This window comes from Maniola hyperantus, chromosome 16 (genome assembly GCF_902806685.2).
Source record: "Maniola hyperantus chromosome 16, iAphHyp1.2, whole genome shotgun sequence".
Classification (NCBI taxonomy): domain Eukaryota; kingdom Metazoa; phylum Arthropoda; class Insecta; order Lepidoptera; family Nymphalidae; genus Maniola; species Maniola hyperantus.
Window position 1 is genome coordinate 475,762 of NC_048551.1, and position 20,305 is coordinate 496,066.

At 37.8% G+C, this 20,305-nt stretch overlaps 1 protein-coding gene across 1 annotated transcript; it reads left to right on the plus strand.

Annotated features, from left to right (window-relative positions):
* The first annotated feature begins 386 nt into the window (after positions 1–386).
* On the plus strand, positions 387–19,302 carry LOC117989678 (uncharacterized). The gene is made up of 17 exons (XM_034977070.2): positions 387–443; positions 3,391–3,548; positions 4,700–4,860; positions 5,977–6,341; positions 7,854–8,074; positions 9,024–9,126; positions 10,008–10,135; positions 11,549–11,836; positions 12,340–12,501; positions 13,226–13,354; positions 13,441–13,925; positions 14,351–14,534; positions 15,371–15,566; positions 16,118–16,884; positions 17,183–17,375; positions 17,665–17,778; positions 18,287–19,302. The coding sequence occupies exons 1-17, from the start codon at positions 401–403 to the stop codon at positions 18,355–18,357; spliced, it is 3,768 nt and encodes a 1,255-aa protein (XP_034832961.2). The 5' UTR covers positions 387–400; the 3' UTR covers positions 18,358–19,302.
* The last annotated feature ends 1,003 nt before the right edge of the window (positions 19,303–20,305 follow it).

Consider the following 20,305-nt stretch of genomic DNA (forward strand, 5'->3'; position numbering starts at 1 on the left):
CGACGTTTATAAAAGCTTTCGTGTCCGATGACCATGTGCCCAGAGTCTCAAACACAAGCGCCGCAAATACATAGTCTTTACTAATGACTGAGTATTTACGGCGCTTAAGCTCTTGAGCTGACTCGGCTGCTGCAGCCGCTTTTTGGCACGTGCCCGATAAATGGGACGCTGCCAACGTGTCGACGCAGGTCGCATCCCATTATGTTTTGAATAATATAGGTAGAAGAGTCAAACAAATTAAACAATTCTGTTTATCATAGAACATAAAAATAACGGTCCGCCACTAGGTATGCGAAGTCACGCTCAGTTCGTAGTCTAAATCCTAATCTACTTTTTTTGTAATGAATTTGAAAGCAAGTAATCGCACGCAGTGAGTCTTACACACTTATGCGCTACGGTCATGAACAAAGTTACTTTTCGAGTCAATGGGAACACACACTCAGGTATGTGAATACATAATATAATATTATTTAACCATAGTTAACAAATAAAAAACCGGCCGAGTCGAGCGAGTCAGACTCGCGCGAGGGTTCCGTACTCGGGAATTTTTTCGTCATTTTGGCACGATAAATCAAAAACTGTTATGCATAAAAATAAATAAAAATCTGTTTTAAAATGTACAAATAAAGCCCTATATTGCATGTTAGTAATTAGTAGGATAATGATACCCCACTTGGTATAGTTATCTTACTTTAAAAATACTAATTATTTTAGCATGAACACATTTTAATTTTTAGGGTTCCGTAGTAAACAGGGAACCCTTATAGTTTCGCCATGTCCATCTGACCGTCCGCCTGTCCTCGGTTAATAAATATAAATATTAATAACGCCAACAAAGTGGTGAAATGAAATTCTGATAAATATTTTTTTAGGGTAGCTCCCCTACATGTAAAGTGGGGATGTTTTTTTTTCTCCTCTACCAAGACGTCTCGTTTATCAGCCAAATAGTAGTATACATAGGAACGTATAAAATTCACAGCAGTAGTATAGTTATATATTATAATAATCAACTTTAAAGGAAAACTATCATGGCTAAGTTGTGACTACGGAACCCCACACTGCGCGTGGCCCGCCACGCACTTGGCCGGTTTTTTGTAATGTAACCACAAATTCACGGTTTTCGGATTTTCCCCCGAATGTCTGCTATAAAACCTAACTACCTGCCAAACATGATTCTAGGTCAACGGGAAGTACCTTCTAGGTTTCTTGACAGACAGACAGACAGTCAACAAAGTGATCCTATAAGCGTTCAGTTTATCCTTTTGAAGTACGGAACCCTAATACGTCATTATGATGTGACGTCACATTCCAGTATTTCATAGAATATCGCATACTAAGTGCGCCTTTTGACGTTTGATAAAAAGTTACTGATTCGACTAGTTGTCAAATACCGTATTGCACGGGTCGTGGTCACGACGGGACTGACCAGATTTTTATAATGTTCTCAAAAGTGTGTGAAGTCAACCATTCCATAATGTGCCAGCGTGGTGGGTGGTATATATATATATATATTGATATTGATATTGATTGATTAAACCTTTTATAAGTACTTTTGAATCGTCAAATGCATGTACCACTGGTTTAGATTGAATTCGGAATTCTGAGAGGAGACCCGCCATGAATTCATGGTGATGATGATGATGATAGGAAATAAACTAGAGCACTAGACTTGCGTGCCACATTGTACGTCGGTGGGACTATTAGATGACCATTTGTAATTCCCATGTAACGGCTCAATTAATACCATTTTCTGTGATACATAATAACGACATAAGTGAGTTCCTTGTAATGGATTACAGTACAATTGTTATTAATAACTAGCTGATCCGCCCCGGCTTGGCTCGGGTGGAGTTTAGAAAATTGAGGGAGGGTTGAATTAAATTTTTCTCTCCTTAAGAACCATCCTCGTGCTTCAAGGAATATTATAAAAAAAGAATTAGCGAAATCGGTTCAGCTGTTTTCGAGATTTGCGATGAGCAACACATTTAGTGATTCATTTTTAGGGTTCCGTACCTCAAAAGGAAAAACGGAACCCTTATAGGATCACTTTGTTTTCTGTCTGTCTGTCTGTCTGTCTGTCTGTCAAGAAACCTACAGGGTACTTCCCGTTGACCTAGAATCATGAAATTTGGCAGGTAGGTAGATCTTATAGCTGACATTTGGGCAAAAATCCGCGAATTTAGGGTTAGATCACACGAAAAAAATTAAATTGTGGTCATGAACCAATAATTAGTATTTTCAACTTTCCAAGTGAGTGACTATATCAAGTGGGGTATCATATGAAAGGTCTTCACCTGTACATTCTAAAACTGATTTTTATTTATTTTTATGCATCATAGTTTTTGAATTATCGTGCAAAATGTCGAAAAAATACGACTGTAGTACGGAACCTCATTGCGCGAGCCTGACTCGCACTTGGCCGGTTTTATATTATAGAGAAGATAGATGAACCATTTTTAAACATACTATTCATCGATATAAATGACAAGATTGATATACAAAATTTTTCACGGATTTTAGGAACCAAATACATAAATCAGCGCCACCTCTTAGATACTAATGAACGACCCGTTTAAAATCCAGACGTCACTGAGGTTGCATTGGTGCTAAAGCACCAATGAGTCGGTGCCATTTTGTTTGTTCAATAACCCTGTCCATACGATGTAATCAGTACCCCTATTATAAATGCGATAGTGTGTTTTTTGTTGGTTTTTGGTTTGTTGGTTTGTCCTTCAATCACGTCGCAATGGTGCAACGGATTGACGTGATTTTTGCATGAGTATAGATAAAGACATAGAGATTGACATAGGCTACTTTTTATTCCGGAAAATCAAAGAGTTCCCACGGAATTTTTAAAAAACCTAATTTCACGCGGATGAAGTCGCGGGCATCAGCTAGTAGCTAATATTAGTGTGTTAATTACTTCTACTCTTATCTTTTAACGGTGAAATAAAACCATGTTGTTTTCACCTTCATTATAATATTATGATAGATAATGTTATCTACACCTTGAATAAAAGGTATAAAATATAGTATGGTGATTTTGACAGCTCACGTCCTTGAAGCTTCGTATTTTTTTTCGGTAAAAAAATGTAAAAAAATCCGACTTCCAAAACCACTACAAAGTAAAAATTGACTTTTGTTTCTAGTTTCTACACGTGTCACTAAAACAAGACCGTTAAATTGTAAGAAGTGAAGTCGATTGACCATCTACCGTTAAAATTATAATGTCACTACTAGACTTAGGGGTTGAATTTTCATAAATCTTTGCTTAGCTGACGTCTACGTCATAATAACTACCTGCATGCTAAATTTCAGCCCGATCCGTCCAGTAGGTTGAGTTTTGCGTTGATTGATCAGTCAGTCAGTCAGCTTTTCGTTTCTTTCTAGTGGGATCAGATGTCAGTTCCACCACTTCTCTGCTGGAGTACCTTCGACGGGACCTGGGGCTCCACGGGACCAAGTATATGTGCTTAGAGGGAGGCTGCGGGGCCTGCATCGTCAGCGCCACCAAATGCCACGGCGAGGCGCCTCAGGGTGTCAATTCTGTACGTAGCTTTTTTAACTAATAGTCATGATAGCCTAGTGGTTAGACGTCCGCCTCCTATTCGAAAGGTTGGAGGTTCGATCCCGGGCACACACTTCTAATTTTTTGGAATTATACGTTTTAAGTAAGTAATAAGTATATTATTTAACGCTTACTTATAGCTTTAATGGTGAAGGAAAATATCGCGAGGAAACCTGCATGCCTGAGAGTTCTCCATAATGTTCTCAAAGGTGAAGTCTGCCACTCGTTGACTCCTTTGATGTCGTCTGTTCACCTTTGGGGGGTCTTCCAATGCTGCTCTTTCCGGTGCGAGGTCGCCATTCCAGCACCCTGGGTCACCAACGTCTATCGGTTTCTCGAACTATGTGTCCTGTCCATTGCCACTTCAGCTTCGCAACCCGTTGAGCTATGTCGGTCACTCTAGTTCTCCTACGGATCTCCTCATTTCTGATTTGATCACGTAAAGAAACTCCAAGCATAGTTCTCTCCATCGCCCGCTGAGTGACTCTGAGCTTTCTTATGAGGCCCATAGTTAGCGACCATGTCTCGGATCCATATGTCATCACTGGCAACACGCACTGTTCGAAGACTCACCGTTATCGCGTAGTCCTCATAAATACATATCTAAGTATACATGGTAGGAAATACTGTACATCGATTTTTAGAAAGAGATAGCGGTTTCATAGAGCGTTGTCTCTGTAGTTGACACAGACAAAACGTCACCTAAATATGAGTGACAGAGACAACGCTCTACAAAGCCGAAATCTCTGTCTAAAGGTCGAAGTACATTGGGGCCGATTCTCTTGTACACAATCTTTAAACTAAACTAAATTAACGGGTCTAAATCTAGTGCTATCCTTTTCCGCAAGCAACAGAGCAAATACAGTTAGACGTGTCATTTTAGTTTACTTTAGATTTTGTGTACAAATTTTAGCCACAATTGTGGCTAATTCCGTTGTACACAATCTCAAAACTAAACTAAAATGGCATGTCTAAATATATTGCTATCCCTTTTATAGTGTTGTTTGCGGAAAAGGATAGCACTAGATTTAGACCTGTTAATTTAGTTTAGTTTAGAGATTGTGTACAAGAGAATTGGCCCCATTGTTTCCTGCCGACTATTGTATTAATTTATTGTAACTTTATTTGCAGTGCATGGTCTCGATAACATCATGTCAGGACTGGGACATCGAGACTATAGAGAAAGTCGGCAACCGGCTGGATGGATATCATCCTTTGCAGAAAACCCTCGCAGAGACAAACGGGTCACAGTGTGGGTACTGCTCTCCGGGGATGGTCATGAATATGTACAGGTATGCCCTTGTGGATTTAGGTTTTTGAGGGTTCCTTATCTCCAGAGAAATAAGAACACTTTCTTGTCTGTCTGTCTATCGTCTCGTTGAGCTAAAAGTGCGTGTTCAACTCATACTTGACTGATTTTTGAAATAGAAATAGAAGGAAATTCTTTATTTGCATAATGATACTGATTCTGAGCACACCTAAATTTTAGAGTATTCGCATCCTCTTCTTATAATTTAGAGCTGTCAACTTTAGACTTGACTGACGTTGACTTTAGATGCGAGTTGCGGGCCTATTGTTTAAATTTGTAGGGTGCATTAAAATTTATTCTTTAAATGTAAAATTCATGTTCTATCCTTTTTTAGTTTTTAGGAATAAGTATTAAAAAGAAAAAGATGCAAATACTCTAAAATTAGTTTAGAGAAATACAAGAGAATCGGCGCCATTGTGTGTTACAAAAGATGATAATTGTTATAAAAGTTAAATCCTGTGAAATAAGAAGACTGCATGTGTAAGACATAAACTACCAAAACTTACTACTTTATTAACTTGTAACTAATTTTATTATTCTCCATACTGATTACAATATTATCTACTTATAGGTACCTACTCGTAGCTTGGTGATAGCCTAGTAAGATGTCGGCTTCTTAATCGGGGGGTCAGGAGGTCGGTCCCGGCCGCGCACCTTTTTTTTCGGAGTTACCTATGTGTGTTTAATATCACTTGTTTTAACGGAGATGGAAACAATCGTGAGGAAACCTGCATGCCTGAGAGCTCTCCATAATGTTCTCAAAGGTGTGCGAAGTCTGCCAATCCGCACTTAGCCAGCGTGGTAGGGCTAAACCCTTCTCATTCTGAGAGGAGACCCGTGCTCTGTAGTGAGCCGGCGACGGGTTGGTGGTGATGATAAAACTTTGACCTTTCATAAATAAATAAATCATAAATTTTATTGCCTTTAAGTTGCTGATGCTGACATAAATTATATGAGAACACAGAAAATGATAATAGTACAGATAAAGAACAAATAATAACAAATAAGTAGATCTTGGTCTGACTTGCTAATCATCACTTGACTAGGATTGCCTCATCGATTGTTACATAAAGTCAATTAACTTACTTTCAATTTTCAGTCTCATGAAATCAAAAAAGCTCACAATGCAGGAAACAGAGAAGGCGATAGCCAGCAATGTCTGCAGATGTACCGGCTACAGACCGATCTTGGAAGCTTTTAAAAAGTTCTCCTCAGACGCTCCTAACCCATTAGAAGTACCAGATATTGAAGATTTGAAAATATGTGAGAAATCGGGAGAAGTCTGCTCTAAAAGCGACTGTGATGACTCCGACTGGTGCGTGGTGTCTAGGAATGAAGTGATACATATAAAATTGCGTGATAATAGAGATTGGTACAGAGTTTATGAGTTGCCCGACATTTTTGCCATATGGCAAGCAAGACGCACTCAGTCGTATATGCTTGTTGCGGGTAACACAGGGAAAGGTAAACGAAATATTATAGAGTCAGGAAATAAAAGTTGAGAATAGCATAAACGTATTAAAGTTGAAATACTAAATAGATGGATATAACTATTTTTAAGAAATTCTTACAAATGCAATGAACCAAAAGCTTAATTTGCTGTAATCCGGTGAAACAGGTCGAATCTGTGTGATGCAACATGTAGCATGCGAAATGCACCGCCCGCCCTCCCACTGCTAACCATGCAGGAAAAGCAGCCACTCGGCAAGCAATACGCACCACCACCACGTAGCACCACACCAATCATTTTTGGGATTTGTGTGGTGGGCGGTGCATTTCGCATGCTGCATGTTGCACCATACAGATTCGACCTGTTTCAGCGGATTACAGCATATTAAGCTTTTGGTTCATTGTATGTCATTGACTTCCGCAAAGTAACGCCTGCTTCTATACAACATATTCTTACAAAAACTAAAAAAAATACCAGAAATAAAAGAGTCTAAGTGTCAGTAGTATCATCATCATCATCATGATCAACCCATCACCGGCTCACTACAGAGCACGGGTCTCCTCTCAGAGTGAGAAGGGTTTTGGCCATAGTCTACCACGCTGGCCATGTGCGGATTGGTAGACTTTACACACCTTTGAGAACGTTATGGAGAACTCTCGGGCATGCAGGTTTCCTCACGATGTTTTCCTTCACCGTTAAAGCAAGTGATATTTAATTACTTAAAACGCTATGTGCGTACTCCGAAAAGTTAGAGGCCGCCCGAGATCGAACTCCCGACCCCCGATTAGAAGCTGGTTGTCCTAACCGGATATCACAGCTTTTTACATACATATATTGTGAGAAAAGTGCTTTTAGGGAACGATTATACTTACTCGTAGTACAAAAATGAATTTCGAATAGACTGGTACTTATTATCTTTTTTATTTCTGGTATTGATTAATATTATTGTTGAGTCAGAACTAAATATCTACTCACTTAATAAATCAAACTCTAATATAATTCTTGAAGCAATTTTAACTTGACATTGGGGCTGATTCTCTTGTACACAATCTCTAAACTAAACTCAAATGGCACGTCTAAATCTATTGCTATCCTTTTCATAATGTTGCTTGCGGAAAAGGATAGCACTAGATTTAGACCTGTTAATTTAGTTTAGTTTAGAGATAGTGTACAAGAGAATTGGCCCCATTGGCACCGATTCTAAGCACAACCTAATTTTAGAGTATTCGCACCCTCTTCTTACTATTGTAATATGAAAAGGACAGAAGCAGTTTGAAATTTCTAAATTTAATTTTTAGATGGTAAAATCCGTGATTTTAGCACGCACTCGCGAACCTACTGTTTAAATTTGTATTGTGCACTAAAATTTAGAGTCTTTAAATGTGAAAGTCATGTTCCGTTCCTTTTTTAGCATTAGTAAAAATAAAAGGATGCAGATACTCTAAATTTAGTTTAGAGAGAGACTAGAGAATCGGGGCCATTATGGGGAATAAGATGTAATTTTAGATGATTTATATTTTTTTCAGGTGTATATCCAATATTAGAGTATCCAAAATTACTCATAGACATCAGTGGTATATCAGAATTGAAAACCTACTATATGGATCAAAATTTGGTGATTGGTTCTGGCCATACCCTTACAGAGCTCATCCACATATTTGAAACTGTAGGAAGTGCTGATAATTTTGGTTATCTCAATGTGCTCAATGACCATTTAAATCTTGTTGCACATATAACAGTTAGAAATGTAAGTATTTATAAAATTCAGATACAAATTAGCCCTTCACTGCAATCTCACCTGCTAGGTGAATCGCTAACTCAGTGTCTCACACTATGATAGCCGCCAAGGTTGGTTGGTTCTACATTGCTGCTTCACTGGGCGATAGTAAAATATTTTTTCGTAGAAAACCTTCAAGGGATTAAAAAATGAGCCCAGTGGCTATCATTCAGTGTTAGAAAGTGAGTTAGCGAATCACTCCGCTGGTGGTAAGTGATGATGTAGTGTCTGAGATGGAAGCGGGCTAACCTGGAAGGGGTATGGCAGTTTTTATTAAACCCATGCCCCTTTGGTTTCTATATGGCACCGTACCAGAACGCTTAATCGCTTGGCGGCACGGCTTTGCCGGTAGGTGGTAAATGGCCTATGGCATTTATAAATTATAAAAATGTAGTGGGATGCCTTTTATTCTTGTAGTCTAATTTGTTTTGTATCTGAAATAACACATTCTTAGATAATTAAAAAATCCATACTAATATTATAAATGCGAAAGTGTGTCTGTATGTCTGTCTGTCCGTCTGTCTGTCTGTCTGCTAGCCTTTCACGGCCCACCCATTCAACCGATTTTGATGAAATTTGAAAAAAAACTTTTTATCCCGGAAAGTCAAAGAGTTCCCACGGGATTAATAAACCTAAATCCTTGTGTCTTTGGTTTCTGCTTACCTGACCGCAAAACAAGAAGAGACTTATCTTTTCGAGTTCCAAGCTTATTTATCATCATTTCCCCTTATAATATAATATAATATAATATAATATAATATAATATAATATAATATAATATATATAATATAATATAATATAATATAATATAATATAATATAATATAATATAATATAATATAATATAATATAATATAATATAATATAATATAATATAATGTAATATAAGATATAACTATAAATTTTTTTCATTTTTCCAGCTAGGAACTATAGCTGGTAACTTGATGTTGAAGAATCGTCATAATGAATTTAAATCGGATATTTTTCTCCTGCTTGAAACTGTGGGTGCTCAACTAACCATAAGTGAGTAGGTATTGACTAAGGGCCAGCACTTGGCCAGGGAGGTGGACTATGTTCCCAAACCCCTTCTCATACTGAGAGGGAACCCGTGCTCTAGTGGATCAGTGATGAGTAGATAATGATGATGACGAATTATTATACCCTTAAAAATAAAACTGTTTGCCTAGGTCGGTATGCTGTTCTTAACAAATTATAAGTAGGCACTAATATCCGGTGAAACCGGTTCATTAGAAACTAAGCAATAATGCCCGCGACTACGAAGTCGCGGGCATCAGCTCGTTTTATACATTTTAATAAAGGCGATTTAAAAAAAACCGAATCCACGACGATGACCGCGTGGATTAGGTTTTTTTAAAATCCCATGGGAACTCTTTGATTTCCCGAGATAAAAAGTAATGTTAATCTAGGGCAAGCGGCGCAAGTATGCCTCTCTTATAGAGAGTTACATTTTTGTGCCGTTTGCCGTGGAGACCCTGGGGCCATGGAGTCTTAGTGCTAAAAATTTTTTACGAGACATTTCACCGCGATTAATAGCCTCAACTGGTGACAGAAGGGCTGGCTCATTTTTTGCGCAGCGGATCAGCCTGGCTGTCCAGCGCGGAAATGCAGCCAGTATTCTTGGCACCATTTCACGCGGTCATGATTTATATAGTAATTAGATAAGGCTAGCTTTAAGTTTTATTGTATTAAAAAAAAAAAAAAAACAAATATCTAGGGTATAATCTACCTCCATTCCAAATTTCAGCCAAATCCGTCCTGTAGTTTTTGCGTGATTGAGTAACAAACATCCAAACATCCACACTTTCACATTTGTAATATTATTAGGATTAGGATTAGGATTAGTATGGATTGTTAATTGATAAATAATTCCAAATTTGTTTTAGTGGTAGGTCCGGGAAGATTCAAATATCTGAGCATGCAAGATTTCCTCCGCGAGGATATGACGAACAAAATAATAATCAACATTCTTTTGCCACCGCTAACTAGTGACCACAAAATTGTTACTTACAAGGTAAAATATGTTAATTACTAATTATTAGTTACTGATAAATTAATTAGTCTATGCAACTGTATAAATCTAACCTCAACAATCGATTCTATTGGGCAAATTAATCAAGTCATTAGTTACTCAATTATACTCCAACAGTCGCTCAGAACAAGGACTATTAGAAGTAGCCCAATTGTGACACTTACTGTTAGAGCGAGATAGCTAAATGCTTATTAGAACGTGACAAAATTATTATGTTTTGTCCTTACTCCTTATCACCGTGGCCACTTTTTGTTTGTTTGCCAAAATGTATTTGTACGTGAGATTTTGGCAAACAACGTGAAGTGAGGTTATGTTGACTCAAGTATTATAAATAAATAATTGATTCGTTTTGTTGTTTTTGAAGTTATTGTGCTATGGTGGGTTGCAGTATACTATACTAGGCTACAATAGCCGAAGCGAACGTAAAATAGACGGAATAACATTTCACAAGTAGGCCACGCTAGTTGCATATCTGGACATATCTGTGAACATCCGAAATTATAGGCATAACATAAGGCATACTTAACTGTAGGGCGATTTCGTAAAACCTGCATCAATCATTATTACAATCTCAATTGTTGTGATTGACTGAATTTGTGCTATTCTTGTGTTAACAATGCATTGTAGCCAATAGTGAGCGAGCATCAACCAATCAGAGGTGATTGCGATCGTGAAGCAGGGTAGGTTCTTGCAGTAGTGGAGTGATGCGGGAAGGGTGTGATGACGTGACGCGAGAGCTCAGTCCGCTGTCCGTCCGTCCGTCTGTCTGTCAGCGGGTTGTACTTCGTAAACCGTAATAAGTAGAGGGTTGATATTTTCACAGAATGTGTATTCCTATTGCTGCTGTAACAAAAAAATAATATAAACTATAAAAAACCGGCCAAGTACGAGTCAGGCTCGCGCAATGAGGGTTCCGTACTGCAGTCTTATTTTTTCGACATTTTGCACCATAATTCAAAAACTATGATTTTTTCCCTTAATACCAGCTATAAGACTCTATTTTTCATGATTATAGGTCAACGGGAAGTACCCTGTAGGTTTCTTGACAGATAGACAGACAGACAAACAACAAAGTGATCCTATAAGGGTTCCGTTTTTCCTTTTGAGGTACGGAACCCTAAAAATTAAAAAATGTTATTCTTATACGATGTCACGGAACCATTTGTGTGAGAGTTCGACTCGCACTTGACCGTTTTTTAAATAATAGTTTATGCCTGCGACTTCGTCCGCGTGGACCACACTAAACCAATAGCGGATGTCTACATCATACTGCGCATGTCAATATCAGTCCGATTCGTCCAGTAGTTTGATCTATGCCTTTATAGATCAATAGACAGTCAGTCCAGCTTTTCCTTTTATATATAAGAATTGTGAAAAATTTACTTGAAATTACAGATAATGCCCCGAGCTCAAAACGCTCATGCTTTGATACACGCAGGATTTATATACAGGCTCGATGCAGCATACAGAGTTGTTGGCTCTAGGATTGTCTATGGAGGTCTGTCACCAACGTTCATCCGAGCAACGAGAACTGAACGGTATCTGCACGGCAGGGTCTTGTTCGGGAATGATACTCTGCAAGGAGCTATAAAAGTACTGAAAGACGAGTTGGTGGTGACGGAAAGTCTACCCGACCCACCTGTGGAGTACAGACGAAAAGTTGCTTTAGGATTGTTTTACAAGGTAGGTACAGTATGCGGCCGAAAGTGATGAACATCGACCTTTAGAAAGAGACATTCGGCTTATTTCAGCTTCGTAGAGCGTTATCTCTGTCTCAAACGTTTTGTCAGCCGTTGTTCAAGAGTGCGGTCGCATCCAGTTCAAAATAATTATAAACCTAGAGTTGTTAAACCCCCAAAAAATAATTTAAAGTTGTATTATGGCATCGTTTCAAAAAGAGGGAAACCTTTACGAAGCCAGTCCGGCGGAATTATCTACAATGATTATAAATATTTTATAACAGATTAAAAAAATCATTCCTTTACTTGTGCTATAAGACCTGCCAAATTTTATGATTCGAGGTCAACGGAAGTACCCTATAGGTTTCTTGACAGACAGACAGATAAGAAATTTTAGAAATGCCACGGATTTCGGATCGAACTTCTAACCACCTGAATAGGAGGCGAAAGTATTAAACACTAGGCTCTCATTGCTTATTTATACTATAATATGGTAATTATTTTCAGGGTCTGCTTTCATTGATCCCAGCAAATGTGCTCAATGCTAGAGTGGCGTCGGGAGCCATCAAGCTAAACGAAACAAGGCCGGTGTCAGAGGGACGGCAAATATTCGACACCAACCCTACGTTATGGCCATTGAATAAACCTATACCTAAGCTTGAAGCATTGGTGAGTACAAACCACAGACCTATAGCTGACGTCTAATAGCCGGACAACCGCGATCGCCAAGCTTAGGCAGTTGCTTAGCATAAAAGTCTGCCCACGCCCGTTCGGTAGTCGGTACCCTCATTCCGCACATTGTGTTGATTACATGACTTTTAAGTCCGCCAATCACAACAAAGTATTCTCCCCTGTCCCCCGCCAACGTTTTACGATTTGGTTTTCATGCAACATTGTATATGCGTACTCTTGAAGTTGAATTTTCTGTGGTACAAACAGATATAATAGGTTCGTTGGATCCAGAGGCTCGAGCCCTTTTTGAAGAAGTCTCTAAAAGCGTTACCAAATCTAATGGGGATCTAAGAGCTGGCATATACCTTTACCAAATAATAAGTTTGGTCATCCAAAGAGGTCATGCTGCCAGCATCTTGGGAACCATGCTTCGCTGTAGTGGAATCAATGAAGTTTTAAGAGATGCAATTAAATTTATTTTAGAATTAAGTACAATAAGGATTAAGGAAATTGCAGCGTTAGAAGATCCCACTTGCTGGACAGACAGACCAAACGACTCGCAGGGAGCCGGAAGGGTGCTGGAAGTCCCTACAAGAGACCTATGTCCAGCAGTGGATGTCTATCGGTTGATAATGATAATGATGATGATACGGATTAATTAATTTAGTTTATTTGATAATTTAACTTTTTAACAGCCAATAAAACAGATGATTAATTTTAGATTCAATGTGCTGGAGAATCTACATACACTGAAGATTTACCAACTCTTCCAAGAGAAGTCTTTGCAGCATTTGTTTTGACTACAGTACCATTAGGCACTATAGATAAAATTGATCCCAGTAAAGCTTTGGTAAGATTATATTATAACTTAAAAAAATAAAAAAATATTCAATTGAAATATGTATATGTGCAAAAATTTTATTCTTTACTTTGTAGAAAGAACATGGGGTAATTGCATTCTACTCGGCATCTGATATACCCGGTGTAAATAGCTTTACGCCTGCTGTGAACTTATTTAACACGACTAACGAGGAATTGCTATGCAATGGAGAAGTTAAATATTTTAATCAACCTCTGGGCATTATCGTAGCTGAATCTCAAAAAATAGCCGAAAAAGCGGCCACTTTAGTTCACGTCACTTACAATAACGTAAGGAAACCCGTTATTGATGTCAAAAAAGCTAAAAATGATCCTTCCAAAGTTACCTTATTCAACACTCAAGTGGCGAAAAGAACAGGTACCGAAGTGACGAACGTGATAATAGGTGACAATACAATTTATTGGCAGTATCCCTTTACTATGGAGACATTAGTATGTGTAACACAACCTATAGAAGAAGGCATACGAATTCATTCTGCGACGCAATGGTTAGATGCAGTACATACAATGGCTCAAAGAGTACTAAAATTAAATCAAAGCAGGTATTTCATCATAATAATTTTAACGCTCAGTATCATTAATAACTGCTTTGTTTCATTTAATTTTCTAAATATATAAAAGAAAAAGGTGACTGACTGACTGATCTATCAACGCACAGCTCAAACTACTGGACGGATCGGGCTGAAATTTGGCATGCAGATCGCTATTATGACGCAGGCATCCGCTAAGAACGGATTTTTGAAAATTCAACCCCTAAGAGGGTGAAACAGGGGTTTGAAATTTGTGTAGTTCACGCAGATGACGTCGCGAGCATAAACTAGTAATTGACTAAATTGCCTGGAATTGCGGAATTTCAATTGCCCGTGTAAGCGTACTTTTAAAGCATGCGAGGTCTAGTTCGGGGCAATACACTAGTGCTCTACCAAAATAATTATTATTGTTCTTTATTATGTTTTTTTTGTGATAGAGTTGACGTCTCCGTTCGTCGACTGGGCGGCGGCTACGGCTACAAGCTGTCCCGTGCTACTCAAGTCTCCATAGCTTGCAGCTTAGTGACGTACAAGCTCAATCGTCCTTGCCGATTTATACAATCCCTTACCAACAACATGAGGGCAATGGGAAAAAGATTACCAAGCTCCACGAACTTTGAGGTATTGAGCCTTAAATTAACTAAAGCTACAAATAGTGTAAGTAGAACGCTGGCAAAAATGAAGACAGGTGATAGTACTGATGACTACTGTTAAGATACCACAAAAAAACGAAAAAATAAATAAAAATCTGTATTTTCTAAAAGTTTGCAATGCAAATAAAACATCTGAATGACACTAGAGGTCCACGAACGTTGCGTAGATAAGTGCCACAAGGTCAATTCCGCATTATAGACGGGATATTAACCCTGAGTTTTACACGCTATACAATGGGTTTGAAAAATTCTAAATCACTATAACTACAAGTTTAAATCAAATGGTTATTAGTACTGGATTGCATTGGTGTAATATAATAATAATTCTAAGTTTTTGCTAGCGTTCTTATTACAGTTCTGCAGTTTTATTTAGTGAACCACAAAGCATAGAAAGGTGCGTTTTCAACTGTTGCTATTCGTAAATAGAGACCACAAAAATTAGGTTTGTTGAACACGGTAACCAACTAATTAAATTAGCGTAAGTCACTACAGTTTCATGATTGGTTCATACTGTGTCATGCGACACTGGCCATGCCACGAGCGGGATTGGTGTCACTTCTGTGACAGACAGAAGTACATTCGAACTGAAGACCCGTGCGGTAGAGTACAAATGCACAGCCCAATACGGTAGAGATTTCGTTATGCCATAATGGAGCGTACGAAATATTTCGATGTTATGTCGTTCACTGGATTTAGTTGATCTTAAATTTTTTATTAAAAATAATAATAGTGTCATAAAATTGAATGGACTATAATTTCAATATGTTTTTGGTTTTAATTGTTTCTACTACCTACTTTTGCCAGATTCGAGTCAATAAAAGGGGAGAAATTCAATACGTGAATTATGAATTATACAGCGACAATGGTTACATGGTCAATGAAAATCTGCTTCTAATAGCCGCTGATGCGTATTATAATTGTTACGATAAGGACACTTGGAATTACAAGTCTTTTCATGCAATTACTGATACTCCATCTAACACTTGGTGCCGTTCTCCTGGTATGTTCTTATATACGGTTTCATTATCATTATCATCACAACCATTATCATCACAATCATTATCTTCATTATTATGAGCTTGTTCATTGTTGGATAAATGCTTTTGATAATGAGCGCCACCACACCTCAGCCTTAAAACCTCGTCCAACCAATTTCCACAACCATCTTGATATCGTCGATCCATCGTGCTCGAGGGCATCACACACTACGGTTTCTTTTATACGGTTTATCATAGGTTTTAATTATTTCATTATCATCAACATTGTACTTTAGTTCTTTGTAGGCCCGAACTAGAAGGTTCTTGCACTGATCATTGTCATTTTCACTCACTTTCAACTCTTTATGACAATCCCTTTGGTGTCATGATTATTATAATGATCATCCTTAATACTGCAAATAATCATTTACAATGATAGCACATGTTTTGTTAATTAATCTAAATATAAGATAGGCTGCAAAAATTTTGATAAACAAAACTTTGATAAACTTATTTTTCTTTTGTTAAACGTTGTACAATATAGTTTTTTTCAATATTGATTTTTAATCTTTAGGTACTTTGGAGCATATAGCAATGGCTGAAGTGATTCTCGAAAGAATAGCTTATGAATTAAATTTGGACCCATTTGATGTACGTCTAGCTAATTTAGACAGAATTAATCACCGTGATTTACAAGAAATGGCTAAGACAATAAAAACTAATGCTCAATACGTCGAAAGGAAGGCTGCAGTCGAAAAATTCAATTCAGAGAACAGATGGAAGAAACGTGGTTTAAGACCTAGTTTTCTTCGATGGACCCCTTTTGGATATCAATATTTTGATGTAAACATGTCTGTCTATAATGATGATGGTACAGTGGTGATCACACATTCTGGTATTGAAATGGGCCAAGGTGTTAATACAAGAGTCACGCAAATATGTGCGTATTTCCTCAAAATACCCGTGGAGAAGATTCAAGTGAAGCCTAACGATACTGTCATTTCGCCTAACGGCTTTCCGTCTGGAGGTAGTCTTACATCCCAAAATGCTGGTATTGGCGTTCGAAGATGTTGTGAAGAACTGCTGAGCAGATTAGAGCCAGTCAGAACTCAGTTGACCAATCCTTCTTGGGAAGAATTAATAAAAAAGGCTTACGAAATGGAGGTTGACTTACAAGTTCACAGTTTAGTTACTGCGAAGGACATCCAGGTGTATCATATTTATGGTATAGCTTTGGCTGAAGTCGAAGTTGATGGTCTTACTGGAGAATGGCAGTTCATACGAGCAGATTTACTGGAAGACACTGGGCGAAGTGTCAATCCTGAAATTGATGTGGGTCAAGTAAGTTGAGTTAAATTTTTATTATCATTAATATTTTAGGCTGGCCTTTTAAACAATTAAGTATCAGTTGCTTTGATGATGAAGGAAACATGGTGAATAAACGTACATACCTGAGAGTTCTCCAGAATGATCTCAAAGGATCTCAATCCTCACTTGGCCATCGAGCGTGGAGAACTTTGGCTAAGCCGTTTTCATTAGGAAAAGAGACCCGTGCTCAATAGTGAGCCGGTGATGGGTTGATGATGTTGATGTATAGTTTACTAAGGTGAGTAAAAGTTAAAGAATCCTCGTTTTCTAGGTTGAAGGTGCTTTCATCATGGGAACTGGTTACTGGACTCACGAACATTTGGTTTACGATCCCGATACCGGCGAATTGCTCACCAACCGAACCTGGGACTACTGGGTGCCTCAGGCCCGGGATATTCCCCAGGACTTCCGGATTTACTTCAGGAAACGCTCGTTTAGCACCGAACTCATTCTTGGAGCGAAAGGTATTTTTAATCTATTCTATCTTTTTATATCTTTAAATAGAATGATATCCTAAGTGGTTAAGACATCGGCTTATTATAATATAGAGGTGGAAGTTTTGATCTCGGGCACGCTCCTCTAACTTTTCTAATGTCGTGTACTCAGAGTCGCTAAACGTTACTTAAGATAGAGTTAAAACGAGACAGATTTATGTAAGAGATATAGCTCTGTCTCGTTTTAACTTAACTTAAGTAACGATTAAGCGACTCTGAGTACGGCTGTAAAACCGTTCATAAATTTTTGATTATCTAGGAACTGGTGAACCGGCGACATGCATGGGCATCGTTGTAGCTTTTGCACTGAGAGCAGCCATCGCCGCCTTGAGGCAAGAATCCGGAATACCTATAACGCAATGGTTCCCTATAGGTGATATAATATTCTGTACTTCACTTATATTATAAATCCAACAATGTTTTTTTAGGGTTCCGTACCTCAAAAGGAAAAACGAAACCTTTATAGGATCACTTTGTTGTCTGTCTGTCTGTCTGTCAAGAAACCTACAGGGTACCGTTGACCTAGAATCATGAAATTTGGCAGGTAGGTAGCTCTTATAGCAGACATAAGGGGAAAAATCTGAAAACCGTGAATTTGTGGTTACATCACACAAAAAAAAATTAAATTTTGGTCATGAACTAATAATTAGTATTTCAAATTTTCGAAGTAAGATAACTATATCAAGTGGGTAATCGTATGAAAGTGCTTCCACTTGTGCATTCTAAGACAGATTTTTATTTATTTTTAGGCATAATAGTTTCTGAGTTATCGTGCAAAATATCGATAAAATACGATTGTAGTACGGAACCCTCAGTGCGCGAGTCTGACTCGCACTTGGTCGGTTTTTTTGTTGTTGTGTGATCAATTTTTTTTGTTTCAGATGGACCTTTCACCGTGGACAAAATCGGTGTTGCGTGCGCAGTCAATACTGACCATTTCAAATTCTACTGATTACAACTACTTCTATATTTTAAAACCTTCTACGCAATAGACGGGTCATTTGAAACAAACGTTTTCACGCTAACTCATAGGCAACGGACAGACAGACGGGCAAACTTGTTTTTTAAAATGTATAAAATAATTTATTTATTTATTTATTTAATACATGCTTTATACTCTATTCCGGGGATTCCTTATCCTTGAAGAATACGGGGATGGAGCATAGGAATTATTTGTTTGGCTAAACTATAATAATATTGGTAAAGAATGATTCACATAGTATTAAAAAATGTGAACCGTTTCTTCGTAATGGAAATTTTAAGTGTAGGTTGCCATCTCGACCTGTCGTATAGGACAGGTCGAATCGGGATGGGTATGGGGGATGGCGGGATAGCGCTAGCCCTGTACGGGTGCGCGGGTGACGTGCGGGTGTGCGAGGCGCCCTCCCGCCTCATACCTCCATTGCCATCTCGACCTGTCGCGTACTACTATCACATTTTTAACAGGTAGTTGTAGAGGTATTTCATGATGTACTATTTGCTAGACTCAGCAGTTTTTGAGCTTATCTATACAGGGTGTAACCAGAACGTTAGCAGACATTTAGCGTTATCGTTATACTACCTAAACACAATCCAATACCAATAACCATTAGCCTTATTTTGTAGTTTTAATGATTTAGTATTTTTCAAACCCGCAATGTATAGCGTGCAAAACTCGGGTCAATGTCCCGTCTACGCCGTGGCATTGACTCCGAATGGCCTACTGACGCAACATTCGCTGACCTCTAGCGTCAGTCAGATGTTTTATAATAAATTTGCAATATATCGTAAACTTTTACAAAATATAGGATTTTTTTGGATTTTTTCGCGTTTTTTTTTGGTGTTATCATATTATCAGTAATCATCAGTATTATAGTGATGTTCCGGATATGTTCACCTGATCACCTGTTTTCGTTTTTGCTAGCGTTTTGGTTACATTTTGTATAATATTATGTATATTATTTTGTAAATAAACATTATGTAATTTTTTTATCTGACGTAAAACAATAAAGGTTATTTGTACAATTTAGCAATTTTACTCCACGAGACAAAATTGTTTCATGCATTTCCTCACTAAATCTTTTTCTCTCCGGGCGGGGCGGACGGGGCGGGCGGGGCGGGGCGGGGCTGCGGTCATGGATAAGTTGGATAAAGTTACTTTCAGAGTCAATGGCGTCAGTCATTCGTGTAAGTATCAAAATAAAATAAATATATTGCTATTTAGGTAGGCACCTACAGAATCGTTTGATAAAAAAAAATATAAGTAAATATAAAAAATATATTTTAACATTTTTATTTTACCTACAAATACTATAATAAAACTTCTATATATAAAACACAAAAAATGTTTCTACCTGTGTCCGTTATAGACTTAGAAAACATCCAGCCGATGTGCCCCGAACCAGTGGTTTTAGATCACATGGTTTAACCCATTAGAAGTCACTGTACTCAATTGTGTACAGCCATATCATCAAGTGTAGGTTTTATATTTCAAACAATTGACGGTATTGTTGTTGATATTTTATTTCATAACAATAGTGATCAAAGCTACAGATAAATATTATGTGAGTAGTGTGATTGTTTTTGAATAAAAATCTCAGTCGAAGTTGTGTCACGGGAGTACTATGCAGGTAAGTGAATAATTTTGGAAATATTATAATAATTACTGTATAATTATTGGTTTTCACATTCAATTACCATACAGTACATGTCAACGTAAGTTTTAAAGAACATTCTAATCAAATAGCTATAATTACAATAAAACTGTAGCTATATAAATCTTGCTGTACTCGATTGTGTACAATGACAACATCCATAAGTAAATTTTTTTTTTTTCAGATTCCTAACAATGAGCAAACAACAAATATTTTTGGCACGAAACAACTACAAAGGACTTGAAGAGGCTGTTGACGCCATTTTGC